Source organism: Rhynchophorus ferrugineus, unplaced genomic scaffold (assembly GCF_030347505.1).
Source record: "Rhynchophorus ferrugineus isolate W39M unplaced genomic scaffold, kcgeb_rfMv2 rfM4, whole genome shotgun sequence".
Classification (NCBI taxonomy): domain Eukaryota; kingdom Metazoa; phylum Arthropoda; class Insecta; order Coleoptera; family Curculionidae; genus Rhynchophorus; species Rhynchophorus ferrugineus.
This window is the reverse complement of record NW_027472583.1, coordinates 47,336,362-47,358,219: the sequence shown is the minus strand read 5'-3', so window position 1 is coordinate 47,358,219 and position 21,858 is coordinate 47,336,362. Positions and strand designations below refer to the sequence as shown.

General features: G+C 30.8%; 2 protein-coding genes across 5 annotated transcripts in view; one reads left to right on the top strand and one right to left on the bottom strand.

Annotated features, from left to right (window-relative positions):
* LOC143196103 (cytochrome P450 CYP12A2) overlaps window positions 1–21,657 on the bottom strand; it is a 41,809-nt gene extending 20,152 nt beyond the window's left edge. The window contains exons 1-2 of one of the 4 annotated variants that reach the window (XM_076403709.1): window positions 15,419–15,533; window positions 3,275–3,398 (exon numbers count right to left, since the gene is read on the bottom strand). The gene's annotated coding sequence lies outside the window, so the exon portion shown is untranslated. Of the gene's footprint in view, window positions 1–3,274; window positions 3,399–15,386; window positions 15,557–21,515 lie in introns of those variants that run through there. The other 3 variants (XM_076403710.1, XM_076403707.1, XM_076403708.1) reach the window with 3 other exon arrangements.
* spz6 (Spaetzle domain-containing protein 6) lies at window positions 3,640–21,647 on the top strand. The gene is made up of 6 exons (XM_076403711.1): window positions 3,640–3,792; window positions 18,917–19,182; window positions 19,233–19,361; window positions 19,417–19,797; window positions 21,203–21,380; window positions 21,435–21,647. Exons 1-6 carry the CDS (start codon window positions 3,763–3,765, stop codon window positions 21,645–21,647), a joined length of 1,197 nt encoding a protein of 398 aa, XP_076259826.1. The 5' UTR covers window positions 3,640–3,762.
* Window positions 21,658–21,858: the final 201 nt, after the last annotated feature.

Here is a 21,858-nt window from a genome sequence, read left to right as displayed (position 1 = left end):
CAATTAGCCAATACATTTTTCTAAATTTCAATTCCAGTTCTTTTCTTTTCTTCTTTATATATTCCTTGCAGTCAAGGTTTGCATCAAGATTCATTGCAAGATATTTAGCTATATAGAATGATAGATCCAAGTAAATTACCTTGGATTGGAAATAAGTGTAAATTATGAAGAACACAGCTATTTCAATTATTTGAATTATTATATCTCGGAAACGGTGATTCTTGCGAAAAAAGTATAGAGACAATTTTTATAGATGCTTACACGGCTTGCATTTTATTTCTGAATTATTTTTATGATGAAACTTACCCTTTTTCTGAAAAATGCAAAAAATCTATTTTGACAATTTTAAGTATTTACTTTGTCTCGACTATTAATATATTAAAAAAATTTACTATTTTAATAAGTTGTTTAATTTAACAAGCAAAACTTGACTGAAATGTAACTCTATTCGATTCTTTCTGTACTTATAATCCGCTTGAGTTTGAACATCATCATCAAAAACCAACCATCGCTCGGAGAGCTTCCACTACTCAAACAAAACCTTGCTGTGTCATACCAAGTGTGCCTTGCCACTCTTTTTGCCTTGCGACACACTAAGTCTCACCATTGTTGAAGATCTGAGGCAATCTGAGCCTCCTAATTTTCAGATCACCTTCTCTGATCCTGAATTTATCTTAAATAACACTTTTAACATGTAGTATATTAAGTTCACGGATATTACACTATAGGGTTGTAAGAAAACTTCCGAGCAATAAAGAAGAACTAGCAAAGTAAGTGTCCGGAATAATCCCAATTTTAATCTAGACTGTTATATATTGCCTTTTCCATCTTAGAATAGCAAAAATCACTGCAGCTTGACCAATTATTGATCCCAAGCTCATGAACTCCCGCCCTTCCTTTCTCCTGAAGAAGTCAATATGTTCGAGGCCTTTGCATCTGTATCAACGAATATAGTTAACATTAAAATACAGAACAATATAAATCAGAAAATAACAGACGTTGAGCTAAGTCTTTTCATACTGCTTTGGATCCGTCTTGCACATTAGAGTCCAACAATAATCACTAATCATGCCTTCGTCCCAAAATCCTTGTTAAAGTCTTTCGATTTTCTCTATAACAGGTGAATTGAAAAATCCCCGGTCTACCATAGTAAAACAATTTTTTGACAAAATTGTTTTTTTCAACATAATTCCATTTAAAGATGATACACTGATTATAGCGACCCTTCAACTTTTCGATACCATTTTTGTAGCACGATTTGTCGTACTACAAAAACGCAATTAATATTGTAATAGTCGCTGTATAGTCCAATGTAATAGTCGCTGTTGATGGTCCTTTTTCAAGGTAGTCAATGAAAATTATTCCAAAATACAGACGCCATAACCTTGCCAGCCGACTGTTGCGTTTTCCCACGCTTTGGAGCCGGTTCATCGTGTACAGTCCACTCAGATGACTGTCGATTAGACTTCGGAAAGAAATGATAGAGCCATGTTTCATCCATTGTCACATATCGACGTAAAACCTCGGGTTTATTACGCTTGATCATCTTCAAACACTGCTCCGAATCATAAACTCGTCGTTGTTTTTGGTTAAAAGTTAACTCGCGAGGCACCCATTTTGCACAGAGTTTTCTCATGCCCAAATATTCGTAAATGATATGATGTACACGTTCAATTTATATCTTTAGAGTGTCTGCTATTTCATTCAATTTCAATTTGTGGTAATTCAAAATCGTTTTATGGATTTTTTAAATGTTTTCGTCGGTAACATCATCTTTTGGGCACCCACTGCGTTCACCGTCTTCGGTGCTCATTTGACCACATCTAAACCTAGCATACCAATTCTTGATGGTTGATGTTCCTGGGGCAGTATCCGAAAACTGCATCAAGCCAAGTTTTTGCTTCAACTGTATATTTTCTCTTCAAAAAGTAATATTTTATCAACGCGCGAAATTCCTTTTTGTCCATTTTATTCAGAATAACAAAAGCCCTTCACTCAAAATGCTCTAATTCACAAACTAATGATCCGACAGCTGTCAAATTTATACACGCATCTTTTGAGAGTTAGGGCTAACTAAAATATGGATTAATTCTAGTAGCGCCATCTATGTGTTAGACCGGGGACTTTTCAATTGATCTTCCGTATGCAATTTCTGTTCACTCCAAAACTTTGGCACTGGAAATGAAAAATATACATTTGCACTAAGTAACCGCTTGTACAGCTTTGTTCTGTATACCTTACAAGACAATTTTGGTCCTGATGGATTATTAATATTTACTACAGCAAAACCAAAGTACTGCAAGTACAAATTTTTGAATGCATTTATCATTATTTTTCCACATTTACTGAACATATAACATTCACAAAGGCACCAAGAACGTCTTGAATACACAATGTTGTCTCTGCATTTTGACACAGTCCAAAGCATAATCACAGTTCATAATTCACAAAAACAAGTTCCAAATGATGTTAAATGCAACGTCATCAGCTAACAGTCGTTATAAGGGCGCAAGGCTGCCACCATGCGCGAGATCGATAACTATAACCAATATTGATACATGAATTATCTACGGACATCAAATAATGTTAAGAATCGTTATTATCGACTACGCTCCAAAATTTCACCTGAATTTGTGAACTTGTTTTCTATTGGACGTTATGTGTCCTTTAACTCAATTCATCCTCTTATAGAGACTCCACACTCTCCATTCTCCCACATTGAGAAAAACTCTTTCTGGTCTCCAAGGCCTGGTTCCAACAAAATTTATGGAATCAAAAGTAATTTCTTGTCCCTTCTATGTATTCCTTTCTGAGACATCATAGCCATTAACCACCAACGACTTAATGCTTATTGAAGTACATTCTCTGATTTAATTTTTTCTCTCTTTCTCTCAAATTTCCTTCCAAATTTCTCTCAAACCAACCAGAATCCACAATTTTCGAACTAACCGAGTTCCTTTTAAACAACTGATTAGATGCAACAGTGAACATGAACCACTTGGTAGTGTATAAAACACACTAATTATAATATTACAATATTACAAGGAATATTATTATTTAAAATAGAAAAATATTTCTTAGAAAAATTATGGAAATAATGCAACAGACAGTAATTATATTAACACCGATACAGCAGGCTTTATTTTTTTGTTTCTTTTAAATATAGATATAGTGGTTTCACAATTTGGCTAACTCAATTAAATTATGTAGATAATGATATACTAATGTTAATTTAATTGTCGTATATATGACATAATCAGATTAATATTCTTACCTGTAAGACTCAAGCATGAATGAAAATTTATTTGAATTAATCTTCATACAAATTGTGCTATAGACCCTGACCTACATGGGAACAGAACTAAATAGCCTCAGAAAAAACATCATTGTTGTCCCGCCTAAAAGCACAATGAAATTAACGTGTTTATTTTTTTTCTATGAATACAAAAAATAGAAACAATCAGAAATAGCTAATTAAATCTAGCACAACGAAATGTTCAATAAGTAGGCATGCCGTGGCAGTTATTAGATTAATAATGATTATTTTAATGAGAAATGGGTCAGAAAAATAATGAATCACACGAAAATCGGGCACAATGAAGAAGAAGGTATGCAAATCCCGTTAGTTCGAAAACTATCGCGGTGTTCGCTTGACCAGAAACATTTCTTCGCATCGAGCACAGTCGCACAGGTGATTCCGCGCTACTCCACCGTAGTTTAACCAGCAATTTTACAGTTTTGTGTTACCACAGTGATCTAGCAATGAAAAAACAGTTTCTTTTTTATATCGCAGTAAGTACATAAAATCAATTAAGAAATTTCAATACAATTGATTGAAATTTAATATATATTAATACTCATCAAATATATGTCATATATATAAACATTTTCATTAGCACATTAAACCAAGTAGTATATTCAAACAATGAAATATGTTTGTGCTTCAAAACTTTCTTAACTGAGAAGTATCTCCAAGTAATGGTGTCAGTCAAAGATCCACTTGACCAGCAAATGCTAAATAATATTTTGTAATATAATACATTCAATAAACATTGTTTTTTTGTATAATACAAACAAAATTTTTTATAATATCAAATCCATAAAAAAGTTATGGACAGCAGAAATATATAACTCAATAAATAAATATAAAAAATTTATATAACAGTATATTAAGGTAAAAAATAATTAAGTAATATCGTTAAACAAGAAGTCTTCTTATCATTAAGATATAAACGCAAGGAATATGTTATAGATAGAGACAGTTCAAATAACAGTAATTATATTAATTTTTTTTAAATATATTCAATATTTTAAATATTCGTCTTATAAAAAACTGATTAAATGATCACCACTAAAATATTGTCATCATCTATCGTTTAAAAATGCTTTATAAAAGTTAAGTTGTATTCCTATAACTACCATGACTTATCAATATTGCAAAACTTTCAACGGTTTCTTTATTGCAACAAAACTGCATTTGTTTTTGCTGAATCCTCCATAATATATTGTCATCGTCAAAGACCTATTCAAATCTATTTCCAAGTGCTAATAGACGGATATTCTTCAAGCATATTGCTTATTTCATTCACATATACAATACCGTTGCATGCGTTTATTAACCTAGAGATAATCCAACACTTATAAATTTATAAAAATATTTTAAATTTTAATAGCGTTATTGAATGTTATGAATTATTTATATATGATTGATAGCACTAATAAATGCGTATAGCTCTCCATTGCTGGATATAGTATTTTAGCATCCTAAATTCAGTAAAACTTCATTAAACCATCCAATATTCTACCTATCAGTTTTACATAAACTATACGTATATGTGTAAATAGGTCATATACCAGTGTCTAAAATAAGTGCCAATTGAAATGAACGATGTATGGTAAATACAGAGAGTGAAGTGATAAAGTGCTTGAAATGTTACTGACTTTGTAGCATATGATGGATATTTATCATAAAAAATAACATATTATCATTCTCGTCATATTTAGGATATCCCTGATTCAATGCCCAATTTAGTACGACTGTATCGTAATTGATAGCAATAACAACAAACATATTTTTAAAGTGTATAAATTAAGATCAGAGTTTAACAATCATAATTCAATTTAAGGCCCATTTTATTTTTTATCTATAAAACGGAATTCACAGATAGCCTCCGATATGAATTTGAATTAGATTGATTTTAATCCATTTTGTCTCTTTCGAATGAAAAATCGGCTTTTTCCATTAAGAATATGCTCTTCAGAGGATTTTTCAGAAGTTAAGAGATTTCTGAAGATATATAGATCTTCGCTAAAAAGTGACACTTTGTCGCTAATAACAGTCCACACAAAACCCAATGGTATATTCAAAGACGTTGCTTTACAGTTTTCACAAACTGAATGAAAGAAATATTTTGACATCCAAAGATCTTCAGTGGAATATTAATACTTTTTATTATTCAAGTTCTGTTGCAGATAGCGCTATATGGTATATATTTAAATATTCTCAAAGTATTTACTAATGAAAAATGTTCACAAAAATTAGCAAGAACTTCACAAACAATCGAATCTAACTAACAATATATATATATATATATATATATATATATATATATATATATATATATATATATATATATGATGAGTACTGAAATGAACTATAACGGTTAAAATCAATAAGAAGTTGGTTAAGCAGGTCCTCATCGAAGTCGCAATACCATTAATGATGATTCTGCGACCAATGCGAAATTAAAATGTAATTCTTTTTGAACTCGTATCAATGACCTAGTAATACCCAGAATGTGAATGCAAGCCTCTGCCTCACAAGAAACACGTTTTACGCGACAAACAAAATAGCTTTTAAGTGTAAAATCTCTTCGAATGACACGGGTACAATTTAACAGTTAAATTAATGAAATTTAGAATAACTCTCGACACATAGGATGAAAATCTTACACTATAATACTTTAAGACTAATTCAAGAACATTGATGATTTTGACTCTCTATATGTAAAGTTGGTAATAGTATTTACTGGAGAAATGGAAACTAATATAATTCCATTAGTTTTAAAATATTGCAGAAGATAAAAAACATCTAATTACAGGCCCATAAAATATTAGAAAGTAGACATAATAATATTCGTGTTTTTACGTGTTTCAATTAGTGTTTTTACTGATGTACTGATAGTAACTACTAGTACAGACCACCTACTAAAAATTCTTAAAAAGGTTGGGGACACGGCATTAAGGAAACATGAAATGATACTGAACAGGTACATGTACAGGTAATGATACAAGCAAAGCGAACGTTATAGTGATGGGGGAGCCCAAATATATCAATATTGGATTTCATTTAGTAAGTGGAGTAAGACGGGAGGATGCTAACCTGGGACAAACGTATCAGTTATCAGGCGGAAACGAGAAAAACTCTAAATCGAAGCAAGATTATTGAGCAAAACCAAGAACAAATGAGCCGAATTTGTACATAGATCATGAGGCAACACCTATAATTATACCTACATCAATTTGTGATATTCAACGAGCATCGCAACGTACAACCAAACTTAATGTAATCTAGGGATTAAACTGCTACTAGAACGATTATAATTAACAATTCTAAATGAGTTAATTAAATTTGTAATTATAATTATTTATTATTATTGGCAATTTAATTCATTAATAATCACAAAATATTTCATTTCATTTATTTTCTACGGTCGCAGATCAAAAAACAATTTTTTTAAAATAAAATGTATTAGGCACATGAATTTGCATGTATTTTTATGAAATTTCCAGGATCTATATAAACAATATACATAGCAACTTAACCTTGTAAACATACAGACTTATGGACTTGACGAAACAATGATGACTTTAATCAGTACCCTCTAAGGCGATCTACATTGATAGAAACAATGTTTTTCAAATACTTCCCATTCCAAATTTAAGAGCATCTCACGAGCAACGTAAGGTTCCTGGAATTCGGAATAGAGCACCTCAATGATATTTAATCTGATATGAATCACAAGAGAAATTAAGAGCATAGTTTTTATTCAAATTCTCAAGTCTCAACTCTTCAAAAGTTTTCAAGGTCCGTCACATTTTTTAGAAAAAATAATTTTCTTGTTGCAAGGCGATTAGTGACAGATACACGTACATACGTTGAAATTATTGAAAACAATCAACACACCGAGATTACACACATGTCAGTGTTCGTATTGAAGAAAATTCAGATTTTTCACTTATTAGATACCTAACCTTAATCTAACTACTAAATACGATGGTTTTAACATTTTGATATTACATTTAATATATACAAACGCCAATCATAGATTAATAACTCAACATTGCATTTTCAACATTCATTACTTTTATTGTTTGATTTAAATAAATCTGCTACCGAAAACACTGTCAAAAACTACTTTTAAACTAATGTTTTATCAGTGATGTTGATCCGTCCTATCCCAATTGCTGGCTTTGGTTTCAGCGATTCAAAAGTGGTGATATCAATAACAAAGAAATCCCCATAAGACTAAAAATGTTGAATACAATGGACTATAAGATTTATTGGACGAAAACCCGGCTCAAGCTTTAAAGGAACTTTCATACTTCTTAGTAATTGTTGAATCAACTGTTTCCAGACGAAATAGGTACAAAAATGAAAATGTTTTCCACACAAATTGACTAAATATATAAAATTTCCAGTCGTTTCAAGCGCTTTTTGTGATTAACAGGCAAAACAAGTTTTCTGTGAAGTACTGACTGGAAATAAAAAATATATAATACTACAATTCCAAGCTCAAAAATGTATGACTTAGTTCAGAAGAACTATCCACATCGATACCAAAACGGAATGTTCATGATCATAAAGTCTTGAAGAACACATAGTTGTACAGCAAGGTGTGAAGTAATATTACTAGCCGCTAAAACCGAATGAAACCGACGAAATTAAATGACATATTTTTGTAAAATAGATCAGCAATTGCGAGTAAAAGACATATTGCAGGACAACGTTTAGCCACACCTTGTAAAGATTGTGGGAAATTTACTATTAAAGCTCGAATGAGAAGTTCCATTACATCCAGAGTATTGATCAGAGATAGCGCCTTCTGATTACCACTTCCTCATTTCAATGCAGCATGAGTTCATTAGCACTCTGTTCGAATATGGATCGATGATCGAGTATCTGTTAAACCAACATCGATCCTTTGACATGGTATCGCGATGTTGCCAAGAAGATGGAAAAAAATTGTACAAGATTCTTTAATTATTATATGTTCTAACAATTTTCTTATATCTAAAATATGCTTAGAATACCTGCAAACGCCTAATACTATCATAAACTGTTTTGAGTTGAACTAAAAAAAAAATACGTAAAGATTAAGTCATGTATCTTTATGGTATAATAACACGTGGGCATTCGAACGCAACGTTATGTCAAAACAATCCGTGAAGGACTTTTAAGGTCTTTCGATTTTTTACAATTAAACATTTACATTTTTATTCATACAGAATATATGTTTTTATATCTTCGTTTTTTTAATAAAAACATACACTACAATAATTATATTTTAAAAACGTTCAATTGGCTTAATATTTATAAATGAAATGGTAACTGCAAATTCTCTATTAATTATTCCTAATAAATTTAGTTTTCGACCATCGATATTACAAAACAAATATTATAATAGCCTCAATTTCTTCAACACCAATCTTAATCCTACTTATTATACGTTTAGATTTCGATTCTGATTAAATTCGTATCAATGACCTAGTGAAGCATTAGAATAACAATACAACTTTAACCTTACTTGAAACAATTATTTGAAAAACCAGCCAACCTTATTAAATAGTTGGTTTTAGCTCTTAAATTATTAATATGCTTTGATGATTAAATAAAGAGCTTCAATGATTCTTTTTGTTAATATATTATCATACAAAAGATTATTTAACAGCTTTTGTCAGTCATTAGCCCTGTTAAGTTAGTAGTTTTATTCTCTCAAAGTGTAACTCGATTTTTGAACTCTTTTGTATTGCCAAAAGGTTATACCAAATGAACGAATTGACGGATAAAATCACCAAAGATACTGTTACAAACAACTAACAAATTATAAATATATTATATTATAAAGATCTTTCCCCATTTATAAAATGGTAAGATAGATAGTCTAATACAGCTTCAGTGGAACCTGCTAGAGGAGAAAAACAAGCTTTCGTCCATTAAAAATTACTTATTTTCTCATGCTATCCCTTATAACAATATAGCTAGCAACCTGCTGATTAGTCGCTACCCATTTTTCCATTCTAATGGACCGAACTTAGACATATATGTCTCCCAATTGTGAGAAACCAATGTTAGTCTCCAATATTTAACAAATATAGTTCTGTACGTATTCATTATCAGAAGAAGTCATGGCTTGTTGAATTCGTATCAATAAGAGATGCTTCCTTGCCTCAAATTCCAACCAAATTATTCTATTTGTCAAGCTTATCTACTAGACCTGGGCTGAAGTTTTCATCCCAAGGCATCCCAAGCATATACAAAGCTAGCCAAGGCCTGGGCCTAATGTATTCCCGTTGCATTTTCCTATAAGGTTCCATTTATTTATGAATTTGCATAAATGTTATACTCCAGTTCATTCATCAATGATTCCGTTCACTCAGTTTACACCTGATTCACTTCAATCTAAGAACGATATGCTCTCGAATAACTGTAGAGCTCCTAGATTTTTATGTAATCTGTTTACTAAAAATATTTTGCATTTCAAATTCCAATACACTATTTTGATTTTTTAGATACAAGAATAACATAACACTAAATTCAATAGTATAAAATGAGACTTAAAGAAATGATAAAAGAACATTATGCTTAATGCTTAGCTTAGAAAAAAAATACTGCATTATTTAGTAGTAAGTAATGCGACATAAACTTAAATATACAATTGAATATAAATTTTAATCAACTGATTCAAAAAGGTTTAAAAAATAATTATGATAAGATCAAATAAAAATTTAAACTCTACTATCTAGTGTAATACAAACAAAATATCTGCTACACTAAATCTAAATATTAACCATATGTCAGGTATGTCTATATATAAACGTTTATGTTGTTTGATGTTGGATTAACACATAATATATGTTTATATTTCATATATTAGGTTCTTACATATTAAATTTGATGGTTTTTAACATTTCTCTACATAAAATAACGGGTTTCCATTTGGTATTGTATATTCACTACATTTGTTGTTTAACTTAAGCTATCAGGCAATTTTAGGAACATATAGTGATGCTACTCCATCATATCCCAATTGTCAATTTTGATTTCAATGATTTAAAAGTGATGATTTTTTTATCAATGTCAAAGAACGGTCTAGAGGACCAAAAAAATGCGAAGGCAGTGAGTTCTAAGACGAAAATTCAATTAAAGTTCACAAAGAACTAACTTTCAAACAGCTTAGTAGTGGGTGAGTCAACTGTTTTATGATGTTTTCATGATACGACAAAGATCGGAAATGAGAGAAATAGCTGACACACATTGACTGAAACTACCATTTCAAATCGCTTGAGTACAAGGTACAGCGAGAAATGAAACTGTAACTGTAACTGTATAGCAACATAAAGTGAACAGATTAATTACCAATTATTGTTGCAAGAAACAAGCAATAGCAAGTAATTTACGAAAAGTTATCCTTTTTATGACAACGTTTGGCTACATGATGCAAGTTTTGTAATGGATACACTACTGTAGCTCGACGTTCTGTAATACTCAACGTATCCACCAGATAGCACCTTCTTATTACAATTTGTTCAAATAGATACAAAACAAAAATGGGAAAACTAGGAATGTATATTGCACAAATTTTTCTCCGTAAATACCTTGAGTAGCAATTCTTAAGTCAAAGAAGTGTTAAAAAGCTTAAACTGGATGGCCAATAGTTTTAAACTCATTGGGAGTCTAAATATCCAATTCAAGGAAGAGCTGCTTGATATGGTCAGGTAAAAAACTAAAGAAATTTTTGCTGAAATCTCGTCTAAAATGATACGAACGACAGTGACCATTGATGAACCAAAACATGATAATGGTAAATGATGGTAATTTTTGCGTAGTACAACATTTGAAATATTCAACAAGAGAAAAGTGAAAACCTACTTTTGCTTGATTATTCTCTGTATACAAATGTATGAATGGTATATTTAAATACATTTAAATGATCACCCTATATATAATGTTAGCTCTTTTAATAATGATTTAATTTATTTTAAAAGTCCGTTATTGAAAATTATAATACCCATACATATACCGTAATTTCGCTTATTTCGCCATTGTAACAAACCTTCCAGTACACATATCCTTAAAGTACACATGCACTTGCAACTTAAATACATTCATTAAAAAGAACGACCGATTTCTACCAACTTTCCTCTATGATGTAAAAGTTCGCATTTACGATTAATTGCCAAATAAAACAGGAAAATAACTAGGAACTGAATAGGGAAACTACAACGTCCGGACCCAGACTCGTTGGCTACTGTTACTAATTCGATGGCAATGCAATTAATTGAGGGAGAACGTAGCAGGAAATTCGCGCGATGTCAATGTCAACTACTAACCCAGATTCTATGTTTAAAGAGTCTTAATAGAATTCAGAGTGAACTAGGCTAAAATAATGGAAAATAATGCAAAATAAAGTCAATTTATGGTATAAAATCCGATTGTAGGACCGCTAGGTCCTTAGCATTAATGTTTAGTCATAGTATTTTATTCTGTAGCTTATATTTCGCTACGCTATAACCACATCGATTATAAATTATAATTTTACACTAAAATAACCCATGCAATTAGTTGTAACACAACTAATGAAGTTTGTTATTTTGATTCTTTAGATACAAGTACTACTCGATACGAATAGATAAAGAAAGAAAAAATGCTACATAGTGATTAATTTCGAAAATATATTGTGTTAATGAGCAGTAACTTGCTTTTTTAAACTCAACGTTTCAACTCAATATTAATTTTAGTCAATTTATTGCAACATTTTAAAAAAATCTTTGTGATAAGAACAAGTAAAATCCATGTTTCTATTCAGTATTGCCAGACTAAAAAGTGATATTGTTTACATCTGATTACAATTCAGTATATTTATGCCAAAATTTTAATATTTACATCCACAATGAACACATCAAATCTATTTTTATTAAGAAACACAATTTCTTCTTTCTCTATTTTCAATCGACTTCGAAAAAAGAGGAGGTTTCTCTATTTTCAAAATTCTTTATTTATTCGACTTCCGTTGGAACCAAATTAAAATATGTTGGAGGAAAGGATTACTGCTGAGCTGATGTGACTTAAAATTGGAAGTCGTTTAGTGCAAAAGCCATTCAGTTTGCGCTTTAAGCACTAACTATAGCATATAAGACAGATTATGTAAGTAGAAATATTGTAGACAACTGCTTCTATGGTGTAATGGTTAAAACGTTTAGCTCCCAAACAGAGGTCGCAGGTTCGATTCCCGGCGGAAACAATAACTTTTTGTTGTTGTTCAGTTAGAACATTTGTCAAATCACTTAGGCTAGGTAGCAGACCCCGGAGCCTGAAGCACTCTTTATTTTCATTCAACATTCAGTTTCTTTATTCCTATTCGTCCTCATACGGGCTGCACCTTTACTTGGACTACCCAATGTAATATTAAATAAAATAACAGCGTAATTTATTGAGTAAATATCTAACACTCAAAAGAGAAAAACAAAATATTTTTAACAAAAAAATCGACTTCAAAATAAATAAGGAACACACTAAAAATTAGAAAATAATCAAGTTTAGATTTTCAGCAGAAAAAAAAGCATTTTGAAATAAAATATGTACATAACAATCGTTGTAATAACCAAATAAAAATAATCAAAAACCTTATTTAACCTATCTACTACATGTATTTTATATTCTACTATATATACACAATTTAGCTTAATACCTGCTTAATCCTATTTGTCTATTTTACTAAATTAAATTACCAACAAAACAAATCTAAATTAATATTACCCTTTGGGTTCGACACCGACTTCAGAATAGTTAGTAGTTAAAATACAATTCTAAATAGACAAATAGGATTAAGCAGATATTAAGCTAAATTGTGTGTATATAGTAGAAAATAAAATACGTGTAGTAGATATATTAAATAAGGTTTTTGTTTATTTTTATTTAGTTATTACATAACAATTTACATATTTTATTTCAAAATGCTTTTTTGTGTTAAAAATCTAAGTCCAATTATTTTTTAATATTTAGTGAGTTCCTTATTTATTCGGTTCAAATTTTTTTAAAAATATTTTATATAAAGTACGATTTATATACGATATACGATGTACGATATCGATTTATATCACTAAATTTAGAAACTTCTGTTGGGTTTTGTTTCATTATTATTACCTATCTATAGTAAGTTCTAAATACTAATATACACCCTTTATATTTAATTAAACCTGTCAAGCTAATCTGATTTGTTGCATCTTTATTTATTTGTTAGCAATTTTTACGTAAATTGTCAAAATATAGGTCAAAATAACAATTGACAGAGGGTTATATAGGATTGTTCAATGGACCTAATATTTTGTTTCTTTAAGTCTTTAAATGTATTGTTTGTTCTGTATTGGACGGATTACAAGCGGCTTCTAATAGTTTCTGAGTACTTTATAAACAAATCGATTTTTTGACATTCATTTCTTTTATTGTTTAATTTGAAGAAATATGATGCCGAAGTCTATTAAATACTTTTATAAACTTATGGTGATGTTACGACATATTCCAATTCTCGGTTTTTGTTTGTCAAATATTTTAAAATGGCAATTTTGATATCAAAGGTAGAGAACAATCTAGAGGAGGAAAACTTCCAAAACAAAGAATGTCAATAGTTGATTGTAAAAGGAGGTGAAATGGCCACCATACGAATTAACCGTAAATACCATTTCTGTAGCGTATTGTGACTGATGATGAAAAGTTGATTTACTATGACAATCTCAAGTGCAAAAGGTTATAGGTTTGTGCAGGAGAGCGTGTTCTGCATTATCAGCTGCTAAAACCTAATTAAACTCTTACTGTAAATGTTTACCTATGTCAATTGAGCAAATTGAATGGCATATTGCTACCAAAACGGTTACTAATAGTGAGTAACAATGCAAAGTCATCCTCTTGCTTGACAATGCTTGGCTATACGTTCAAGAATTGTGAAGGATACTCTTGCAGCTCGATTGGGAAGTTCTGCTGCATCTAGAGTCCACAGTACGCATAGACCTGTTCACATCGAGCCAGCACGGTTTGATTGGCACCCGGTTTATTATGACAATATATTAGATGTTATAATTATAATAATTCATTAAAGTAATACAATTGCTATGCGATTGTTATATATTTGGACTTAGATTTTAACAGATTTTATTTAACTTAATTGACCTATTATCTTAATAAACATTAACATGAATTAAAACATGTCAAGGTAATTTGATTTGTTATATCTTTATTTATTTGTTATAATTATTACGTAAATTGTCAAAATATAGGTCAAAATAACAATTAACAGAGAGTTCATTGAACAATCCTATATATATATATATATATATATATATATATATATATATATATATATATATATATATATATATATATATATATATATATATATATATATATATATATAAATATATATATATATATATATATATATATATATATAAATATATATATATATATATATATATATATATATATAAATATATATATATATATATATATATATATATATATATTATAATTCTAATAAAGTGATATAAATTAAATATTGAGACTAACCGATGAATACTTGTAGGCAACAATAAGGGAAAGTTAACCACAAAAAATCGCTAAAATAATTTCAGAAAAATCTGCGTAACAACACAGCAATCGAGCAATCAATAATTACGTAAAATGTCATGCTCTAAATCCCTTTAATAGTTTTTTGGAAAAAATCAATTATATTCGGAACGAACACAATACGTGATTATATAAACTACTTACAAATCAATGGAAAAAAATATTTAAACAAAAAATTACATATGAATTTTATTTTATTAACTAATAAAACCCCACATTAATACACCCGGTATCATAACGGTGTTCACCACCATTTTCGCCGCTAAATATGACCGCATTGATGTTCCCGTAACAGTTTCCGCAACTGTAAATATTAACGAATTCCTCGCATCATTTTGTTTTGACGTAGGAAAAAAATAACTCAAACAAAAGCCCAGAAGAGGTGAATAACTTCGATGTGTGACATATAAATTAGAATCTTTCGCATATGATCACAAACATGGAGGCTGACATTGTTTAACACTATTTTTCACATTATACACACCTAGAAACACTTAAAAAAACACAGAAACTCACCGAAAACAGATGGTTTTATCTCATACGCTTTAAACGTATTATATTAGGACGCTTCGTGTATATTTTTCCTAGTTCAAGGTCGTTTTGTTAGACGTAAATAACATATCATAAATTAAATCGTAAATTTTTAGATATTGGTACAATATATTTATATTTGCAATACTAATATACTTATTTGTAACTATATATTTAAATAGTAACTGTGAGAAAAGCTGTGTTTAAAACAATTTACCTAAAATAAACACGAAATTTAATTAACAAATATTACTTTGGCACTTAATAACAATTTATTATAATGAAAGTTATGTTATTTATCAATAAATATTATAATATCCCAGTGAGAATTGAATTTTATTCATCATCAAATTTGTTTTTATATCACTTTTTTGCAAATATCTAGAAGAGTAGCTCTTGATCAATGTTTAGTTGCATAACAATGACGCAAGTATCTCTTACACTTCTTACTTATTAGTTTTGAAATAAAATTGAATCTGAAATAAACACTAAACAAAGCATTGTTAAAGAAGAAATGTTAATCTTACGAATCCCTTTTAAATATTACTTTATTTTAATGTCATTTAAATAATGTATATCAAAATTAGTAACATGCTATTACTATCAAAACAAAAGCAAAACAAAACTAACGTTATTTATAAATAAACAACAGAAACACATATTTAAATATATTTTCAAGCTATACCGATTACTTAATTTTGAAGTTTTCAAGGTTTTTTGTTTAAATTTAGTTTGCATGCTATTGAAAAATTTATAATTTTAACGGTCAGTACTTAATGAAGTACTTATGATAGAGCATGGAAAGAAGAACGAATCGCGCAGCATTAGAATTTAGCACTTATTGTCCTGATAGTTAAACAGCGAGATAAAAGGGACTTTAACAAAGGTAATAAGACCATATATTTAATACAAGAAATGAGTGGAAAAGTGCATCCCCAAAAAAGAGTAAAAAGACAAACGCTATTATTTATATTAGAATAAAAAAAAGTTCAAGTAATAAAATTGTAAAAATAATTCAAATTCAATGTCGCCATTGCAGACAACATGAAATTTAAGAAATTTAAGCCTATCCAGGGCTACAATAAAAATATGAATAAAATGGAAATGTTGGTAGGAGCTTCTGTAGATAATGTACTAATCACCACTAATAGGCTAGAACACTTACAGAAAATCAAAACAGATGGAGCATGATATTGAGAGAATATAGAATGACGATGAATAAAAGCAAAACAAGAATCATGGTGATGGTAGAGACAGAAGTAAGAAATATCCAAACTGAAAGTGTAAAAATAGAAGAATAGAATAGAAAGAAAGTGTAAATATATCTAAATATTTGGGTAAAGTAATCGAATGTAAGGGAAGCTAGGAAATGGAAACGTATGCCAGAATTGGAAAAGCCATGATTATGTACTTTGCTATAAGTAGAAAATTCATTAACAAAAAGGAAATACAATATTCAAACCAAGCCTTACATTCCATTGCAAGACGTGAGCATTGTAGAGGAGAGATAAAACAAGCTTTAGAAATACCCAAGTACATTAATAGAGGTTTAATAAAAACCCTCTCATTTCTACAAAAATCGAAAATGGACATAAGACAAAAAAAGATATTCTGGGAAGCATGGATGGAGAAGAGAAAGATCGTAAATCGAAAATTTGGGATCAATGTGTCAGAATGATATTGTAGAGCATTTTCAAATGCATTGAATCGACTCCAGAGCATTCTTTGTCAAATTACTGAAACCAAAACTGGCAATTGAGATATGGTGAAGCAGCATCACAATAAATTTCTTCTTCTAAAAATAAAATTTTTTCAAATCAACCAAAAAAAGCAAACTATTAAAAATGCAGTTTTGAGCATTTAATGACTAGCGCTGCATAAACTAAGTAACTCAATATTATTAAAGGAAGAACTATGATTATTTTTTGTTTGAAAATGTCAAAATCGTTAAACAAATAATACAAGGGCTGAAAATTCTAACTAGTATAGCAACTAATCTTCAAAAGAAAGCTACTCATAAGTTTGAGTTGCTAAGAGTGACACTAATTTTGTTATATTCAAGACAATGGATCAAAAACAATTTCGTATTTTAATTTTACACTGTTTCTTGATGGGAAAAAATACCGTTCAAGCGAAATAATAGCTTGAAAATTGTTATAAGGACTCAGCTCCATCAGAAACAACTACAAAACGTTGGTTTGCCGACTCCAAAGGTAGTCGTAGAGATACCGACAATACATAACGCAGTAGACGACCAAATGACGTGATAACAGCAGAAAACAGAAAAATAATCTATAAAATCGTTTTGAATCATCGAAAAGTGAAATTGCGTGAGTTAGCTAACATCGTATAGATATCAAAGTTCATAAGAACGTGTTGGTTTTATGTTGCATGAGCATTTGACTATGAGGAAGCTCTGTTCAAAGTGGGTGCCGCGTTTGCTCACTGTTGACCAAAAACAAGAACGTGTTGATGATTCTGAGTAGTGTTTGGTAATGTTTAAACATAGCAAACCCTTATTTTTGTATCGATACGACAATGAATGAAACATGGATCCATCACTTCACTCCGTAAACAAAACGATCCTCATGTGAGTGAACAGCAAAAAAATGCTCGAAGGCACAACACTCGGCGGAAAGGTTATGGCCTCAGTATTTTGGGATGTGGGTAGATGTCGAGTAGATCCATCGACTATATTGAGAAGGGAAATACCATCAACATTAAATATTATATAGTATTATTGGAGCTTTTAAAGGCCTAAAATGCTAAAAAACGACCGCATATGGCAAAGAAAAAAATGTTTCATGAAGACGAGACACCGTTTCCCAAGTCAATCAAAACAATGAGAAAACTACATTAATTGAACTTCAAATTGGTCCCACATCCGTCCATCAGTATTTGCCGTACTTGGCACCCAGCGACTACTGGCTGTTCACAGACCTCAACAAAACGCACATCGGTAAGAAATTTATCTCCAATGAATCGCTGAAACTGAGGCCTATTGTGGGGCGAAAGGTAAATCATTCTACAAAATTGGTAATGAAATATTAGAGCGGCGCTGGAATAATTTTGTGGCTCTTGATGGAGACTACATTGATGAATCAAGCCAATTTTAAACAAAAAAAAACGTGTTTTCTTTGATACGCCCTGGACTTTTAAGTTCATCTGTTAATTTAGGTTGTTTTTTGCATTGATATTTCACATTTTCAAGTACCTAATAGTATAAAAGCCATTCCCAACTGATTTACTCAAAGATATCAACTAGAAATCATGATCTTTTAATTTTGTTTAAGCTTTCAGTTGCTCATCTTCGATTATCCATAACATTTTTCGTCATCTGTGCCGAAATAAACAAGTCTACAATATTGAAACCAAAAGATGCGTCCTTTTTGATAGGTTATGTTCACCAAAAAGTTCCAATAGCATCCAATAAAATAGAAAAAGTGCATAATAACATAATTTATATACCTCTAACACTTGCAGATAAGCTGGACGTGCCTGGCTATCAAGGCAGTCGATAACATTGACGATGAACATCCCCCGGAAGGATATTACGCTTTTGTTAAGGCACCCAATGCAGAACCGCCCAGAGTGCGCCCGCCCCCATACAGTTTTCCTAGCGTGGACTGTGTGGAAGACCGCGGTGGAGGTCCTCAAGCTTCCGTCTTCAACATATGCGGAGACTTGAACAAAGGAAGCATCCCTCGAAACCCCATGGGCCAAAACGTACTCGGATCCCGATATCCATTGTAATTATATTTCTGTTTCTACATTCCAGGTCTAACTCTCATTTTTCTAGTGGCCTCATTAAAAATATGACGTTGAAATACCTAAGCAGAACATTACCAATATTAAAAGCAGATGAGACATTGCCCATAATAACCCAGGTCGAGCAACAGCAACAGCAAGATGCTCTATCCCAAAACTCGTAAGTTACCAAGCGTTTTATTTAAATTAACAAATTAAATTTATTATAATTCAAGCTTAAATCCATATCAGACCAACGATCGTAACTATCGAGTTAAGAGATCAAAGGAAGAGCCGGCAACCCCTGTAAAACAAAACAAAACTGCTTCCGAGTCAGGAGAAAGAAAATCTCGAAAGTTCTGTGATCAAGGTGGAATTTTTTGCTCCCTCTATAAAGTAATTAATGGAGACAGCGATTCCAGCCAAGGAAGTCCTGCCCAGCTACCAATAGAAAGAAGGGACGACAATGTGGCTAGGTACGATGGTCCTCCGACACCGTGTCCGGCTAAGGTCGAATATGCTACGCCCGTCTTTGCAAAGAATTACCAAGGAATATGGAGATATGTTGTGCAAATACCTTACGAAGGATACTTCACACAAACCATTGAAGTCACAAGGTATAAATTTAATAAATATTAACGTAAGGCAATAAGGATCTGTCTATTTCATGTTATCAATTAAGCAAACCATTTCTACACACTAAGCAACAACAACAAATTTAGCATATATCACAACTCTCTTTATTATATTAGACGTATAGCCTTATTTTTACAGATATATTTTTAAAAATTATATTTAAACTGCAAATATACTCGGAATCTTTTGTGGATTGTCTTTTGTAGTTTGCGTAAGTTACATAAAATAACAAAATTTAACATAGCAACTGATAAACAGTATATTAGGTACTGCATTCTCTACATGTCACTCAGTTAAGATGAAAAAAAAACTCATATTACAAATACTCTCTTAAATTTGGCGATTGGAAATTCACTTTCACATAATATAAATCGACTACCCCATGCAACATGCCACTGAAAATTAAGTTTAAAACGGTCAATGTTATCTTCATAAAGTTTAAGACCATATTGATCAAAATTCAGCATGCCATGAGTTAGCCACTCGCCATCTAATGTTTGTTGTGCTATCGCAGATTTATGAAGCATTAAAAATCGCTTCAGCATTGGTACCAGTGATTTAATTTGTAGCTATGTTTGCTAATATTATATAATGTTCTGGGCATGTTTTGTAGAAATCTGCAATATCAATGCAATAAATCGCAGGAGGTACGTTTTTAGCTTTTAATCAAATGAATCTTTTGTCTAAACCGAGAAAATATGTAACATTGCTGAAATTAGAGTTTAAAATGTTAACACTTTGCTTGACCTAGTTAATATCCATGACGTTAGCAGAAGTGATCATTATTCATAAGATTTTCTACCTCTGGCTTCAATTTCTAAAGAAGGAATGTTTCTAATTGAAACAAGGTATTGAAATTATTTAGCAATGAAAATGACGTTGACACTGAAGTTTATGATAATACTAATATCATATAACATTTTTTCTATGACTAACATATTCAAACATATACCACACTGAAGTTATCCGACTAGAGAAACCCGAAGCGGTTTTTGGGAATTTATTTTAATGTATGTAAATATTCTGGTTCTTTTTAGGCGAACTTTTAAGGCTTATTCACTATAGTTACGACTCTTTTGTGTTCCTTTTTCCATTAACTATTTCTTAATGTATGCTTGGATCATTCATTTATATTATTTACGTCTCATCATGTATTTCATCATGTTTTTAAGTAAATGTTGCCATTTATCAATAATATTTTTCTATCTAGGTGTATTATAAAATATAATTTTTAGTAATATATAGCATATTATAAAAAAAATAAAGTTTCATCAGTAAAAAGTACATAATTACAGATTAGAAAATTTACATAAAAATACGTAAAAACCGCTATAAAAATATAATTTATAAAATAACAAACAATATTTCATAATAATATTGTTACAGATGTGTTCAATCCAGATGTCATTATTTAGACGGAGGATGTCTTTCCTCTCCCCGTTGGTCCAGCCTTTTAGTAGCTGAAATCAACTATCCCGACACTGTTCTCGGCTCAAACGATGTTAAAAATATCCAAAGAAATCCAGTTCCAGCATCGCAAGCACCACCATTTCAGGATTACCAGGTAAGAGTTATGATAATTGTAATTGAATATATGAATCATAAAATATATTTTTAGGATTATCATCAATATCTACAGAAACGTACAGGCCTTCAACCAGGTCTACAAGAACCATCTTCAACAACTCGACCTACTCACTGTGATGGAATTGATGCTTTGGGTTGCTTCCAGGTACGACTTTACTACGACTGGTTCCTAATTCCAGGCTCGTGTAAATGTTGGAGGCCCGATTACTTTAACAAATACGTTAGGCGAAAATCAGATCTGTAGAAACAACAACACTAACGCGGAATGGATAAAGATGGATGGCTTCTTGATTTGGGGAACTGATACGAAAAGACTAAATTTTCGACTGTGTATGCACTGTATTTGCAAGAGAGCAAACTAAGCGGACTTTAAAGAGATACAATGTATACAATTATTCTATTAAGCTCCCCTATATCGATATATAGCCTTAAATGTTTGTATCTACTCGACAGAA

Bases quoted from the DNA above. Each gene is read 5' to 3' on its own strand.
- spz6 (XM_076403711.1), top strand. From the start codon at position 3,763: ATGAAAAAACAGTTTCTTTTTTATATCGCA. The intron at 3,793-18,916 runs GTAAGTACATAA...TAACACTTGCAG, and splicing joins AGTTTCTTTTTTATATCGCA to ATAAGCTGGACGTGCCTGGC. The intron at 19,798-21,202 runs GTATAAATTTAA...ATATTGTTACAG, and splicing joins CAAACCATTGAAGTCACAAG to ATGTGTTCAATCCAGATGTC.